The 15,811-nt window shown below is 48.6% G+C and overlaps 5 protein-coding genes across 6 annotated transcripts in view; 3 read left to right on the top strand and 2 right to left on the bottom strand.

The window, feature by feature from the left end:
• Positions 1 to 2,839, top strand: part of LOC128274581 (fibronectin type III domain-containing protein 3B) — a 31,952-nt gene extending 29,113 nt beyond the window's left edge. The window contains exon 5 of the mRNA XM_053012818.1: positions 33 to 2,839. Within this exon, the coding sequence (XP_052868778.1) occupies positions 33 to 557 (525 nt within the window). The 3' untranslated portion in view covers positions 558 to 2,839. The remainder of the gene's footprint in view (positions 1 to 32) is intronic.
• A 2,712-nt stretch (positions 2,840 to 5,551) lies between these two features.
• Positions 5,552 to 6,282, top strand: LOC128270524 (cytochrome c oxidase subunit 7A, mitochondrial). Its single transcript, XM_053007930.1, has 2 exons — positions 5,552 to 5,708; positions 5,920 to 6,282. The coding sequence occupies exon 2, from the start codon at positions 5,933 to 5,935 to the stop codon at positions 6,155 to 6,157; it is 225 nt and encodes a 74-aa protein (XP_052863890.1). The 5' UTR covers positions 5,552 to 5,708; positions 5,920 to 5,932; the 3' UTR covers positions 6,158 to 6,282.
• Positions 5,923 to 7,914, bottom strand: LOC128270523 (coiled-coil domain-containing protein 28B). Of its 2 annotated transcripts, none has more exons than XM_053007928.1 (4): positions 7,752 to 7,914; positions 7,482 to 7,638; positions 6,714 to 7,139; positions 5,923 to 6,645 (listed from the first exon to the last, which is right to left on the bottom strand). In XM_053007928.1, exons 1-4 carry the CDS (start codon positions 7,893 to 7,895, stop codon positions 6,413 to 6,415), a joined length of 960 nt encoding a protein of 319 aa, XP_052863888.1. In that variant the 5' UTR covers positions 7,896 to 7,914; the 3' UTR covers positions 5,923 to 6,412. The 2 variants fall into 2 exon arrangements, with proteins under 2 accessions (XP_052863888.1, XP_052863889.1); XM_053007929.1 differs by having other exon boundaries at positions 6,714 to 6,794.
• Positions 7,915 to 8,317: 403 nt separating this feature from the next.
• Positions 8,318 to 9,314, bottom strand: LOC128273125 (vesicle transport protein SFT2C). Its single transcript, XM_053011042.1, has 3 exons — positions 9,066 to 9,314; positions 8,852 to 9,003; positions 8,318 to 8,793 (listed from the first exon to the last, which is right to left on the bottom strand). The coding sequence occupies exons 1-3, from the start codon at positions 9,258 to 9,260 to the stop codon at positions 8,523 to 8,525; spliced, it is 618 nt and encodes a 205-aa protein (XP_052867002.1). The 5' UTR covers positions 9,261 to 9,314; the 3' UTR covers positions 8,318 to 8,522.
• Positions 9,315 to 9,944: 630 nt separating this feature from the next.
• Positions 9,945 to 13,067, top strand: LOC128271517 (major facilitator superfamily domain-containing protein 1-like). The gene is made up of 7 exons (XM_053009085.1): positions 9,945 to 10,044; positions 10,342 to 10,578; positions 10,868 to 11,144; positions 11,230 to 11,964; positions 12,026 to 12,138; positions 12,199 to 12,295; positions 12,360 to 13,067. The coding sequence occupies exons 2-7, from the start codon at positions 10,356 to 10,358 to the stop codon at positions 12,523 to 12,525; spliced, it is 1,611 nt and encodes a 536-aa protein (XP_052865045.1). The 5' UTR covers positions 9,945 to 10,044; positions 10,342 to 10,355; the 3' UTR covers positions 12,526 to 13,067.
• Positions 13,068 to 15,811: the final 2,744 nt, after the last annotated feature.

The following is a 15,811-nucleotide window of genomic DNA, read 5'->3' as shown; positions in this document are numbered from 1 at the left end:
ACCGTAATCCGTAAATCTTCTTTCCCCCGTAGGCCTATCGCGGTCCCGAGTCGCGGTTTACCGTGCACAACCTTCAGTATGGCGTCAGCTACGCGTTCAAGGTGTGTCCAGTGCGCGTCCGACAGAACGGTGACCACGTGAGCGGTCAATTTTCGCCCGTTCTGCACCACCACCTAACGCCCGCCAGTGTCGGTGGCGGGCGGTCCGCTTCGGGTGCCCTCGGTGGAGTAGCTGGCAGTGGTCAGCAGCGAGGGGGCAACGGTGCCGACGAGGTCGACGGACGGACCATGTTCCAGGGCAACGTGGTCAATAGCCGCGGCGAGCTGATACTAACCGGTAAGTCTTCTGCTGGCGGTTTGCTGGCGGGCAACCCGAACGGATACGGCCCGGAGGTGGCCGGTCACCACGGCACGAAAGGTGGTGCCGGTGGTGGCAGTGCTGCGTCCTCGACCCTGCGCCAGCTGCAGCAGTTCTTCGAGCCCGACTCCAGCAAGGCGGTCGCCTTTGTGATTGTGTTTTTCTTGCTGTCGATCATCGTGGCCGCTTTCCTCAAGTAGACCGGACGAGACGGTGACCCCAGTCACACAGACTGTTACCCACTGGAACGGCCGAGGCCGAGGGGAACGGATGATGAATGAGCCAAGCCCAATTGCCTGTTGTTATCCGCGCTAATCGCAAAGAGAATCGTTTCAATCGTGCAAAACTGTGCAATCTGCCGATAAAAGATAGAGAGAAAGAGAGAAAGAAAGAAAGAGAGAGAAGAACGTACAATGTTATAAAATATAAAATACACGAAATACGAATCATGTGATGTGTGCGCACCTAAAACACTTTACACTCTATACGCGATACCGAAGCGAAGACGGTCATCAAGCCCCGGACCCCGAACTCCAACAACCCCAGCAATGATGCAACACGAGGACGAGTATGAACTCCTATTCCTGATAATAGACCAATCTCTTAGATATTTGACCGACTGCTCGCTTGTATCATTATCACCCGCCCAGCGTATTATCGCGTTATCAAACGTAACTCCACTCCGTAACTCGTTGCTTGTGAGACGCGAAACATAACAAAAATCTCAGACTCTCAAAGAACAAACAAAAACGAATGGCTTCCGTTCCGGTCGCAGCCCGTAAAAGCGATAAAGCGCCTTCCTCGTAGCGGGAATTTGTTACATTTGCTATATTGTTTATATGTGGTGCTTGGTTTGTGGCTCTTGTGTTGGAGTTTCTGTTTTACTGGGGGGACAAACCGTGTGTACGGCGTTCAGCACCGTCGGCGGCACCGATTGTGTGTTTAGTTCCAGTGATTGTTGCAAGTCCCGCGCTACTTACCCACGCCCCAGAATTAGCGCAGCGATCCAAGCATTTGCGTTTGATGCGAAAACTATATTAAAGTAAATTATCCTACATTTGCACAGTCTCTCTATCGCTCTCTCTCTCTCTTTCTCTCTGTGGTGTAGTAGCTACTGAGGACTATTTTCACATTCTACCTGTAATTCCTGTCTTTTTTGTGGTATCTATACGAAAAGAGAAAGTAATGTGACAAAACATAGAGGACACATACTCTCATCCACATCTCTCCAACACGCATAAGTATTATTAATGGTCTTAAGCCCCCGGGGCGAGCGCGGCGCCCTCTCTTTCGCTACGAAAAAGGACACGCCTGACAGTAAAGTTCTAGTAACAGCACCGCATCCCTAGAGAGAGAGAGACAGAGAGAAGGAGAGAGCCCCCGAAACACACACTCGTACCACATAATCTCTCCTAGTAGCGCATAAGGACAAACAAAACATAATAACAATGGCCACCACCCCTGTGTGCGGTCACTGTCGCCTCAACAGCAGCAGTAGCAAACAGCCGGAACAGTTTTAACAGGAGCGGACGGGGACACTAAATAGTTTTCCACAACGAACGAACGACGAATAGCGAAATATGCCATCATTTTTGTTTGTTTTTTTTTTTATAAATACAGATACTATAACGATTAGAAGATGATATGGCATGAGATAAATGATAAGGCGGTGGTAGGAGCGAGAGCGCGCCCAGGTTTGTTGGTGATGACCGGTAATGAACGCATTCCATTAACACAAAGTTATACCTGTACCATGTTTAACCACCCAATTGCTTTACACTGATGATCGACTGACGATCGACGTACGACGGGGTGTTGGAATTCCAGTTTTTTGCGCACCGGAAAAATGTACACAAAACAAACACACACAACCCACGAAGGAACCGTGACCCCCGTGAAAGTTAGATAGAATCAGGACCGAAACCCCCCCAAAAACTGGAAGAAATTTGAGCGGAAACCTGTACTTAAGCTGACGTGTTCCGTTCTCGTTCCGATGCGTCGCGCGAGTCTTCCGCAAACACACACCAACACACGACGACGATGAAAGCCTTCCGGATGAACTGCCCTTCGCTCTGCCGGTAGAAAGGACACTGATCGAAGCGATCGCGCGGTGCAATAGTAGGTGGGCCTGTTTTGTGTGCCCCGATGAGGTATTTTTGTGAAAGCCTGTGAAGTGCATTTTTTACGTTTTTATTTATAGCTTTCGTTGTGACAATTTGTGCAATTTATTTAAATTTATTTCTTAGATAATTTCCCGTTCCGGCAACGGACACAACCACACACATGGTCTGTGTGCACTACGAGCTACGTCAGTGCGTATTAGTCTCTAGTATTTCGCGTGTTCGCGATCGATTGCGGATCCGGACACGCGCACGGGTTTTCATATACTTTCCTGCCTTGTTCACGTGCACGTGGTTTTTGGTAATTCGGGTTGGTTTATCGATGCAATATTTGTTTTTGTTTTTTTACTATTCTCCCGAATGGTCCCAGCACTAGGATTTACCGGATTAAGCACACAAGCAAAAACGGGTGGTAGTTGGTGCGTTTGAGTCGTTGCAGTTCGAAGGAGTGAAGTGACTAGCATGTGTAGATTTAAATTCCAAAACAAACAACACACCGCAACAAAACGTTAAGAAATGTTAAAAACAATTTTATACAACAACAAACTCATCCAACATTAACAGGCAACGCGCAACCACGGAACAACAACAATGCACACACGCAAATCTAATCGCAAAGTATTGCTAAATGTCTCATAGCTCTTAACCGTGATGCGTAGAGAAAGAGAGAGAAAGTGAGTGAGAAAGAAAGAAAGATAGAAAGAAAGAAAGAGAGAAAAAAAGAAAGAAAGAAAGACAGCAAGAGAGAAAGAAAGAAAGAAAGAAAGAAAGAAAGAAAGAAAGAAAGAAAGAAAGAAAGAAAGAAAGAAAGAAAGAAAGAAAGAAAGAGAGAAAGCAAGAAAGAAAGAAAGAGAGAAGGAAAGAAAGAAAGAGAGATATAGAGAGAAGGAATCTATAAATGTATGTTTGTCTGACTGTCTGTCTGTCTGTCTGTCTGTCTGTCTGTGTGTCTGCCATTGGGTAATATGCGCATTTGAGACAACAACGTTTGAATATCACATTACGTAAAAACATTAACAAAAAAAAAGGAAAACACAATATGTTAATACAATTAATGGCGCCTAAATCAAACAAGTGAAACACAGAAGCAAAGCAAATGAAGAGTGACAAAAAGAGAGAGAGAAAATGCGTTAACAAAAGTACTGAAAGTGACTAAAAATTGTTTTATTTTTTGTTTTCTTGTTTCGGTTATAGCTTTGTTATAGAATGAATTGTAAATATTTGCAGAGAGAGCGAGAGAGCAAGAAAAAACAAATGAAGAAAACTAAATAGCAACTGTTTAGGATTGTTTCTGCGAAACGGCCACAATAAGGAATGCGCCCCATAAGCCTCACTCGGCGGGACAGAAGGAAGGTTGGGACCGGCAGTAAAGTACGGCAAATGATTAGAGTAGCGAAGAATCCAAATTCAAAATATATAGTAAAAGAAAAGGTACAAACACGACGCACGCTGCAAAGGGCGCGGCAGCGGATGTTGCCCAGGTTTCCACTTTATGCTCCTTGAACACGATGATGAAATATGTTAATGTGGTCGGAACGTGAACGATGAATGAATGGATAAACTCAAAGTTCGGCTCGCGCGCCGTTAGTGATTGGGAACACGAAACCAGACTTGAACCGGAACAACGCAAAAACTACTAAGGGATAGTGTATAGGCAAATAGAATGAGTTGATTTGTAGATTGTTTGTTGATGGACCGAAAGGAGGACCGCAGGGCTTCCTTCCGCGCGTTCTCCCTGTTGACCCCGACGGATTGGCGGAGATGGCAAAAATGGCATTTTTGTTGGTAGAGTTGGATAATGATCGAACAGTAAGAGGGTAGTTCAATTGTAAAGCGGAACCTAACGGTAGCGGAGGCATATTCAAGGCTGGCACACACAGAGCGAACACACCCGGACACACCAGCACACACAAACACACACTGACACACACACACTGGTTGGTTGATTGATCATTTTTATATAAATATTTTTATCTCGCTTAAGAAGTATAAACTATCTGATTGGATTCTGATTTTTTTGTACCATTTTAACTATTTTACTTCTCGCCGCATACAACAAAGCATACGAAGAAAACAAATAAAAAAAAGTACATAAAAGCACGCTTTTGATAAGTAAAAACAAAAACAACGGTATAGTAAAGCAAAAGTGGGTAAAAAGTAACAAAAAAAACACAAAATGCGGGGCGCAAACATACGAACGACGAAGAAGGAGATATATGCAACAACACACGTTGCGACGAATGCAACACACAAGGACTTGTACAGAGAGAATGAGCGGAACGCTGTGAGAGTACGTGTCCATACGCCTCCTTCAGCACACGGACGATGGAGACGCGTTTGGGGGGAGAGTGGCGGCGCTGCCAGATGAGAAGGGTTGATAGTGGGGCTAGATAAAATGGGCTTTGAGCAAATAATTATGATACAAACCGGAACGACGGAAGCACGCCTGTGCGCCTGTTGCTGTAGGTAAATCAAATTCTACAAGTTGGAAAGACCTGTGTCTGTATTGTATAACAAATATTATGAGGAAAAGTAAAGAAAAAACGAAGAAAAAAATACATACGCGACAAAAACCATACAAACAATGTAAAACATAAGTGGGGGTACATGGAAATAATCGACGAAAATACAAAAAAAGATGGTATATGTTGAAAGTGGACATTTAGTATATGCATAGTAATGCAAAACGAAACAAACAAAATTATCTTAATATATATACATACGTATAAATATATATATATATACATACACATACACACATAAAACAATATTTAATTTAACAGAAATATATTTTATGTAAAAAATCCTAACGTTGGTCTCATTGTGCTCAATGCTATATTGGAAGAATGTTCCGCAATGTTCCGTTTTGCGTTGCGGCGCGGACAGTTACTCAACGGTCCGGTGTTTAAATGCACTTTTTCGATCATGAAATTGGCAACGGTAAGACCACGCGCGATGCACTTTTTCGAGCAACAATTGAGCTGGATTGGTCGCATCGTTCGTGCAAATCTAAAAATATTCCCGCGCTTCAGATGCAGTTTGACACGCGACTCACTATGCTGCGTGTATGTGTGTGTGTATGTGCGTATCGTAGTTGGCCCTTCTCGAAAACTAAAAGGATCGACAAAGTGAGCTTTCTTCACCATCCTCTGTGCGCGCATTCTCTAGTTGAATTGCGTTACCGGCCAGACGCGTTTTGAGTTTCGTTCCGTAGTGCTCCGTATAAATCAGGTGAGTACGAAATGCGAAGTGGTTCTCCGTGCTTTGGCGCTGAGACGAGTGTCGGCGTGTCGCTTCGTGTTTTGGGTGGCCCTAGCTTCCAAGATGGTCTGTGGCGAAGGCGACATTTGTTCAACTCGCTGCCCGCTGCGGTTGCATAATTTTCTTTGTGTCCGCAACAGCGTGTTTCCTACGCATCTTGACCATGTTGTTCGTATTGCAGCTTCATCAGCACCATGGGCCACCATCCCGAACCGCCGGTAATGATCTCAGACAAGCTGCCGGAATCGTTACGTAAGAAGATGCTGACGTTCCAGGCAAAGAACGAGATACCGGTCTTTCTGAAGGGAGGACCGGCGGACAAGGCCCTGTTCGGGGTAACGGTGGCACTGTGCGGCATCGGTCTGCTCGGTATCGCGAAGATGGTGTACGAGATGGGATTCGCCAAGAAGAAGGCTTAAGCATACGTCGCAACTTGCAGTTTGATTGAAATCATACAACTTTAAGCAACGAGCAACACAAATGCCGCTCCACTGTGGATTGAATTTGTGTTTTATTCAAAAATATACATATTAAAAACATAGAATCCGAAGTAAAATTGAACGAAAGAACAGCGCGCGCAACTATTCCGCTTCCGTCGCCATGGCCTACTAGTCGTGTTGCCAAGATTCGATATGAATTAAAACTAGGTTCCTACGTTCTAAACGTTCTCTCGCCTACTTTTCCACGTTGCTCGAGTGGTGTAGCTTCTCGATCGAGAACGACAGTTGCTCCAGCTTTTGGACCAACTTCTTCATATTGCTTTGCGCCTGCAGCTCGTTGTCTGATTTGGTGTTGCCACCAGTCGTGCCGCCGGTAAATGCTTCCGTGCCCAGGTCAAAGTGCAGTTTGGCTAAACTTTCCTGCTGCTCGCGGATACTCGTCATCTGCTCCATCGTACAGCCGGATCCTGGATCGGTAAAAGTGGAACGGATGCATTGGAAAACGGTGCTCACCTTCTGCGTTATGGGCGCTTACCGAATGCTTTCAGCTTTCCGGAGTGAAAATCTTCCAGCAGTCCCAGAAGGGCCCGTTCCATGTGCCGCACATCGGGTACCTCTGATATGAAAGAATGGTGCTTTAGTGGACGGGTGGAAAAAGTGTGCGCTTTAGTGTTCGGCCCCGCTATCGAGCTGCTACTCATGCTGGAGGTAGACACAGGATTGGCACTAGGGTTGTTGCGTGGCCTTCCGCCACCAGCACCGCCTCCGCTGCTGGCCGAGGGCAGCGAGTCAGGCGGCTTCGGCCGCTGGTATTGGGGTTCTGGCTGACTATGGGGGGGATGATGGTGTTGGTGGTGGATGTGGGAAGCGCTACTGCTGGGGACGGCCGTTGACGGTGGTTCTTCGGGGAGATTACTACTGGTGCTGGGGGGAGCGACGGTATCGCTAGTGACGGCGTGCTCTGCGCCATCCGGGAGCAAGCGTCACCGAAGAAGTCACCGAAGCCACGGGAACGTAAACGCGAGGCAACCGAAAACCCGGGAAACCGAAACAGGGTCACAAAATTATGAAACAAGAAAAAAAATAAAAAAGAAACAAAATGAAACCCAAAAAATCAAAAACAAACCAAACGAAACAATCGAACCGAATAAATGAAGGTTGCAAATGGTCGAAAAGCAGAAGAGAACCGAAAGAACGGAAAAAACACACAGACACAGAACGAGAAAAACACAGAGCTCAACGTCCTAACGGCTCATAGGATCCGGGGAACCGGTGCGGATGATTTGCCGCTCCCCGAACATACCTCGTTGCACTTTCTTGGGCTTTGGCTTGGCGTCCTGCGGTTTACGTTCGTTCACGTAGTTGAGTCTGGTGGTCAGTGGAGCTTCGTTTGGCATTCCTTTGCCCAGCGAATAGTTGGTCGAGTTTTGGCTGCGGCTCGTTTCGCCGCTGGAAAATAGCTGCAGCGAGAGAGAGAGACAGAGATAAGGGAACATCGAGGGTGTTGATTGAGGGCGTAGGGTCATTGACGTAGGGTGCTCGGAATGATAGTACACTACGGGCGATGACTCACTTTGTTACTGAGTACGGGTGAGATGGGCGTTTGTACGGATTTGGCCTGCCCGCTGGAAGACAGGTTCGTAATCGTATTCTGGTCGTCCTCTTCATCGTTCGACACCAGCTTCTGGCGCTCTACGGCCGCATCGTCGCACTCCATCTTGTGGAGGAAAGTCCTACGCTCCTGGGTCCACGCCTTTGTGGCTTTTGGATGTTCCGTATCGAACACACACGCGCACTCACACGTCCTCGCAGGGTTTTAGGGTCGCATTTTCAGGCACAGGATCCCAGGATAGGGGATTTTCAGGCACTCCCCAAATTGATGGTGTGCCAGCAGGCTTCCGTGAGCAGCGCGGCCCCAAACAATCCGAACTTTCGCTTTTTGTGAGTTTTATTGCTCCCCAATCTCGCCAAGTCTTTATTTACTATCAAACAGCTGTCAGTTCTGTCCAGTGTTGCCAGAGAGTAAAACAAGATCGACTCTATACAGCAACAAATCGGTCATTTGACAATTTTTGAAATGATGGTTGAATTGGTGGTTAAGGGTTTCACACAGACTGCTTTGATTCGTGTGTTTGCGAACAACATAATGGGGACTTTTATTTAACCGTTTATACTCCATAAAATACTCGTGCTCTCGACGCTCGATCTCACTTCCGGTGAAAGGCGTTCCGATGGCCGAGCTGCGGGTTAGGTTATGCCTAGATGTAATCTTAATCTCTGTTATCCTATACAACTACAATATGATATCACACTTGTCCATGCAAATGACCGTCGCACCTTGGCCTTACACCGGCAGCGTGCTGCTGACCGAACTCCGGAACATACTGCCGAAGAACTTTACTCCGCTCATGCCACCCGGTACAGCGGCCAGGATCATCCATAGGAGTGTAATTATTTGTGCCACTGCAAACAGAACCGTGAATGCCGTGCTTTGTGCAACCATTGCAAAGTAGAGTGTGGCCATCAGGCAGCAGGTGTAGCTAATGGACATGGTCACCCGTTCACGCGAAAACATCTGCCGGAACATCGCACCGAAGCCGCTTAGGAATGAAAAGCTGGAAAGACGACAACGAATTAGCTGATCGGCGGCTAACCCCAGCGCCGTAATCTTACCTCATGATAAAGAATACACTGCCGAGCGTGTACAAAAGGGCAAACTTTCGTGCCTTCAGTATCAACACGGGTATGTAGAAGGTGGAGACAATCATGCAGAAAATGCCCAGTCCCATGCACGTTACGAATCCGACGATTCGTTGTATCCGGGACTGTAACGAATAATCACGGCGGTTAAGGCGGTTCTATACCACGCACAAGTTAAATCGCTTACCAACTTTGGGCAACAAGTGTCCTGCGTATCCTTTAGCCAACTGTTCGCCTCTGGTTCCTGATTGCGACCGAACAGCTTACCAACCAGGCCAGGCGTCGGAATGGTGGGGATTTTTGGCATTTCCAGCTTGAAACTTTTCTTCTGATCCGCCTGCAGCAGCAGGTATTCGTCTAGATCGCGTTTCAGGTCGGCCATCGTGATCGGGAAGCTGTTTCAGCGCACTTTCACAGGAAAATTGTTTGTTTTCATTTGCAGTCGTGTCCCACGTCTTCTTTTCCTTTTCCTTTTCCTTTCCTTTACTTTTCCTCAACAATAATAAGAGCATCAACAGCTGACAGTTGGCGACGTGTTTCCCGTACAGATGGCGCTTCGAAATGAGTGTTCAATCTGCGCAGAGTAGAATTTTGGTGGTGTTTTACTGTGTTTTTGATAGAAACGCATAAAAATCGAATTCGTTGTCGTGCTTTCTTCTGCTCTACATGATTGCTGCTTGCTCAGGAAACAGCCAACAAATCGGATCCTGTAATCGTGCTTCCATAACCTGGAGCAGAAATGAACCGTACACTGTAAACGGCTTTGTTTTGCCAGAATTGTTTGTTGTGATCATTTTTTTCTCATTATGTTGCGATTTACTCTTTATCGGATTTCTCCAACATGATGTCAATTATCGATTAACAAACAGGAAGCTGGAAGTTCTTTTTTGTGTGTTCAGCAGGCAAAATCGCAAGCACAACGGAATATTGGTTGCTTCTACAATTTGCGTTTTGTGTGAGAAGATACTCTCTTGAGTGAGAACGAGTGAAAGAAAGAGAGAGTGTGAGAGCGCGATCCAGTGAGAATCGCGATCCATCTTCGCAGTGTTGTTTTGTCCTCGGAAACCTCGGTCCGGAGAAGTGCTAAGAGTGTTTGAGGTGGCAGTTTACTTGCTAATTATTTGCCTCTAATTTCTCGAAACGCCCCGTAAAACATCCTTCCGTTGGTAGGTGGCCTGTTTGGTGGGGTGATCAGTTTTAGTTTTTATCTCCTTTTTCTTCGCTATGTTTGTTGCCGCGGTGGCTCTGGTTCCACGAATTGGGGCGTATTTCTGTATGCGTTCACCAGAACGGCACACGATTCATCGTACCGGATGTGGGTCGCGCAATAGTCATCAGTGACCCGCATGGCGAGCATCGCCCCTTTGTTTGCTGCCAATCACTTTGTGCTTAGATGTCAATCGGCCGTCGTCTTCTTCTTCGATCGATTCATCTGTTGCATCGTTGTTTGTATCGATCCACAGCCCATCCGAGGAGAATGCCCCGCCCTTACGAAGATGAAGATGAAGCCCGGCGACCTATCTTGCAAGCGGATACGGACACTGACGAACCCACGGCGCGAGCCAGCCGCTTAGGCCGGCCAAGCGATGACGACGAGCTGAGCGAACGTCTCACTGGATGCGGGGCCAGCGCGTGCTGCAACCCTAACTCGCCACTACACCGCTTCCAGGCCCTTATCTTGATGTGTTTGGTCGGCTTCGGTAAGTGTGGCGCGCCATTTTCCGCCGTAATTACCGTCCGACCCGATTCCCGTTTGCGTTGGTCTTCCACGGCACCGTGATTACGGAGAGTGCATGACGCTATTTAGTTGCGTCTGTCGGGCACGATAAGAAAAGTCCACGCGCCAGCGGACGTTGCCGCCACAGCTGATCTGTGGACACAAGTGTGTCGGCCGGGCCGGGATCGCGTGCGCCCACTTATCAGCGCACTCGACCCGCTGTCCGTTAATCTTCCCTGCTCATGAATTAATGTCTTCCCCCTACCTACCAGGATCATACTTTTGCTACGATAATCCGGGCGCCCTGCAGGACACGTTCAAATCGGATCTCGATCTGACGACCACCGAGTTCGTGATGCTGTATTCGATCTACTCGTGGCCCAATGTGATCCTCTGCTTCATCGGGGGTTTTCTGATGGATCGAGTTTTTGGCATCCGACTGGGCACGATCATCTACATGTTCATCTTGCTGATCGGCCAGCTGATCTTCGCCATGGGCGCCACTATCAACCTGTTTTGGTTAATGATCGTCGGACGATTTATGTTTGGGTAAGGCGGTACTTGATTTTGACCGGTTGACCGATCGCTGACCTGTATTGTGTTTTTTGTCTTCCTTTCCTCGATGGTTTCTCAGAATCGGAGCGGAATCGCTGGCCGTGGCACAGAACAGCTACGCGGTGCTGTGGTTCAAGGGCAAGGAACTGAACATGGTGTTCGGGTTGCAGCTGTCCTTTGCCCGGGTCGGCTCGACGGTAAACTTTTTGGTGATGGTCCCTATCTACAAGTACGTGAAGAGCTTGGGCTACCAGGGGCACATGTGCACCGGAGTGGTCCTCCTGCTGGCCACACTGACCTGCGTCATGTCGATGATGTGCGCACTGATTCTCGGGTGGATGGACCGTCGCGCGGCGCGTATTCTGAAGCGCAACGATACGCCCCCCGGTGGTGAGGTCGCGAAGCTGTCGGATGTCCGCACGTTCAAGGTGTCGTTCTGGATGGTGACGGTGATCTGCGTGGCGTACTACGTGGCCATCTTTCCGTTCATTGCCCTCGGCAAGGTGTTCTTCATGCGCAAGTTCGACTTCAGTGCCGAAGACGCCAACACGGTCAACTCGATCGTCTACATTATTGCGGCCGTCGCCAGCCCCGTGTTCGGGCTGGTGGTCGACCGATTTGGACGGAACGTGCTGTGGGTGTTCTTGTCGGTGGTGGTCACGATCACAGCCCACGGTATGCTCGCCTTTTCCTACCTGAACCCGTACGCCGGTATGATTACGATGGGCTTGGCCTACTCGATGCTCGCCTCCAGCTTGTGGCCGCTCGTGGCACTTATCGTGCCGGAATATCAACTCGGAACGGCTTACGGCATGTAAGAATAGTTATGGGTGTGTCTTTCGGCATAAGCTTTGACAGTGGTTCCTTTCTTTCAGATGCCAATCGGTGCAGAACCTTGGACTGGCAGTGATTTCGATGATCTCGGGCATCATCGTAGACAAGGGTGGATACTTTATGCTAGAAATCTTCTTCATGGGTTGGCTAATCGGTAAGGAAAGGATCCGAAGTATGTGCCAAAGCAACTGAAAAACATTCTTTTCATAAACAGTTTCTCTGCTGGCCACGATCGTTATCTGGATGTACGATGCGAGCAATGATGGCATTTTGAACATGAGTGCAGCCGACCGTGCTAAACACGCTAAAAAGTATTTGTGGCAACGCAACAATTGCACGAACCCGTTTCTGACCACTTTCCGTTGCCTCTTTCAGCTGCCTGCAGCAGAGCTCGTCGGATATTGCGGGACCGGCGGATGAAGATGGCCGGCCTGGACGGGACCTTCTAACAGCGGACCCAGAAACGATTCGCAATCGCTACTTGAACCGTGTGCTGGATGGTACACCAACCCAAAGCGACACGGAGCCACTCGTGGAGTAAGCGGAACCGGTGGCCATCGTTGCACGCTGGGAATGAGCATTCCGATTGGAGGCTGTGTATTGTGTGTTGTGTAATGTCGAGTATTTGCGTAGCCACGTTCTTATTGTTTTAGATGTACATTACCGTTTGCTATTTTAATGATGGGATGGAAGATGAAGGGAGAGGTGACCCGCCGGGAAGATGCTGAGGGTCAAGAGTATTAAAACCAATGTTGAACCTCATTCAGGCTTCTGGGTTCTGTTGGTTCGGCTCCGCGCCAGATGTTTTTGATTAAAGTTGTTAGCCAGTTTCCTTCCGCAGCGAGTGCCAATGATGCCAAAAAGAAAACTGAAAGCTGGGAAATTTTGATGCAGGAAAAGTTGTATTCGAACGTCAGTCGATACCGCACAAGTCGAGTGAAAGTCCCCGTGCATTATACAGCCATTAGTATTAGCGAATAGCATCAATTCGATGTTGTTAAACAACATATCTCACCTCCTGGGGGTAGACAACCTTACATATATCAGTCCCTGTTTGCTGCTGGACTTTGATGTGCGAATATACATATATACACAGAATTGTATGTCACAAAATAAAGAATATGTGTCGATGGTTAAACCTGGCGAATAGACGTTACTGTTAACTGCCGTTGAGTTCTTTGAGTTTCATTAAAATCGTGCTCTCCAAATGTTCTTTCCGCCCGAATCGCGACGGTCCGTGTTGCGTGCAGCACAGTTCTGTGGTATGCAATATTGCACCCAACTTGGTCAAACACGTGGCTCTGCTTCGATTTTGAAATGTCGAAGAAACGAAAATCGCCACGTTTTGTTACATTCATTGAGCCGCTTCCAGGGTTTGAACTGCGGATTTCGAGGGTTCAATTATGTCTGAAATCACTCCCGAAATGTTGGTAATCGAAGACAAGTTCATAAGAACCCCTGGGCAGGGCTTATGAATCCGCAAACGGTCCGAATGCCGCACATTTCCAACGCAATCCATCCTTACGTCGCAACTCATTGAGGTAGGCTTCAATTACGGCGAACGCGATATGTAACGCTCGTTGCAACCCACTGCTCTAACGACCGCGGTAATGAAAGTCAAGAAGTGCCATCTAAGCATAATTTACGCTCTGGCCGCGCAGTGATGCCCCCCATCGACTTCATCCCTCTGCTCGCGCAACGCTTGGTTGGTCGCGTTCTGTGCGCGATTCGAGACCACGCCACGGAACGACCACGGCGCTGATACTTTCATTCATCAAAACGAATATTTTCATTACCCAGTGCGTCACACACCCATTGGCCCCCTACACTTTGGGTAGCCCATTCGGGTAGCCCTTTCACCTAAAAATAGGACACCACCAAGCTGAAGCGCACCGTGAATAAGTCTCGTACTTTGTTTTAGAACTTCTTCCGTTGTTCCATGGACGCGGCGCCGACGGTGCCGCTCGGCGGTAATGGTGTGTGCGAAAAATGAATTCTATTATTAATCATTTCTTTTGGCGAAACGACGTCCCGGAACGGGAACGGCCGGGACGTTGTCACGTCACGCTCGCGGGGGCCCCCGAATGTCGTGTGCACGTGGGTTGCCGCAAAAAGGGTTTGATTCATTCCAATCAGCCAGTAACAGCTGAACGGATGACGAAAGGCGCTGACGAAAGGGTAGTGCCGTTTGCCGTTGGAAATCTATTTATAATCGCATTAGAATCGCGCTCCGTTTTTCTGACGTACAACCGTTTGATCGCGGTTCTTCCCGAACCCGAACCGCGTCGGAATGCAGCCGAAAAATGGGGCTGCCACTGCACAGCACAATCGACGACTGAACATTAATTTCGCCCGTGTGACATCGCGTACCTCCTTTGCATCCTCCTTTGCACCACCCCTCTCGGAAAGAGCATGGGAAAGAGCGCAATATCTTAGGATTTGTGGCCTGCCTGTGGAAGCTTATCGATGACCGCAAAAAAACAAGAAACGGCGACGCGTTTTCTTGACACCATCTTGCAGGGGTGCAAATAATGAAAAATGCCAAGGATTTATCGCTTTTCGATGCATTTCCGCCCGGGTGCCGTCTGTCCTGGGACGTTTGCCCTTCGGATCGGGGTGGACGAAATTAAAAACAAGAAACCTGTCCCGGGAACCGAGAAACTCTATCTTCCCTGTCAACAGCTTGACGTTAATCTTACACGAACACGACACGTGAGAGGAAAAAGCTTTCCAGAACTTTCTATCGGGATCGCGCGTCCAAGGACGTCCACCCCTGGCCCCGCTGCTCCACGTCTGTGTGGTCTGATGCGGTGTCCTTAACAAAACCTAGCGTATGTGTTTCGTGTGCGTGTGTGGCTGTGTGCCTCCAATGCAATTACCAGCGAAAGAGTAACGACCACCATCCCGAAGCTCCTTCCCAGGTGCGCCCGCTCCGTCTCCTGCTGGCGGAGAAGGATGATGACGGTTCCTTAGTTCGCTCGTGTGCTCCGTGGTTCGCCAGTGGAAAGCTGCACTCGGCCCGGACTCCCAAGAAAGCTCTTTATTTAAATATCAATCCTGCCGAAAAACGCTCTCGTTGCACTCGGGGCCTCCTTTATGTACCCTGGGTGGGTCGCCGTTTTGGGGCAGCCGAGTGCGAGAATGCACCATAGCGCCGTCGACGACGACGACGACAATTGTGTACAACATAAAGCGAAAGAACAACCAACCACGCCCAGAACATCTACATGTTCGCTGTGCTGGCTGTGCTGGCTGGCCGTCCGCTTCCCGAGTTCCATCTTGTCCCGAGGACAGAAGCGAAAAATCAATAACATTTACTCCGGGACACGCCGCACTCGAAACACCGCCCGGCGACCCCGCAACGGCGAGATGCATCCACCGTTGAAGTCGGTTCCAGAAAACATTGTCTAAACAACGGTATCCCTGCCTCCGGGTCGGGTCCTTGCTGTCGGACGCCCGACCGGCGGGGGTTGGTCGGCAGCGGCAACGCAACAGGCGCAACGGAAACTGCTTTTCCTCCTCCGGAAATCAGGTGGAAAACGGAAAAGCGTCAGCGAAGAGAGCGAACCAGTGGGCTGTGTGTGTTCGATAGAGAGAGAGAGAGAGAGAGAGAGAACAGACCGAGAGAGAGCGAGGGGAAGTAAGGCGAGCATAAAAGGGGAACAGAATCGTTGATTATCGTGGCATTCATGGCATTTTCTGTGCGCTCCGGCTTCGGGACGCAGCACAAAGGCCCGACCTGGGCACGCTGCTGAATGTGTATGCTGAATAAAAGGGAATTATTGATTTTATGCTGCCACCCGCACCACCGGCACGTCCGCCGCCGC

This window comes from Anopheles cruzii, chromosome 3 (genome assembly GCF_943734635.1).
Source record: "Anopheles cruzii chromosome 3, idAnoCruzAS_RS32_06, whole genome shotgun sequence".
Taxonomy (NCBI): domain Eukaryota; kingdom Metazoa; phylum Arthropoda; class Insecta; order Diptera; family Culicidae; genus Anopheles; species Anopheles cruzii.
This window is presented reverse-complemented; position numbering and strand designations above follow the sequence as displayed.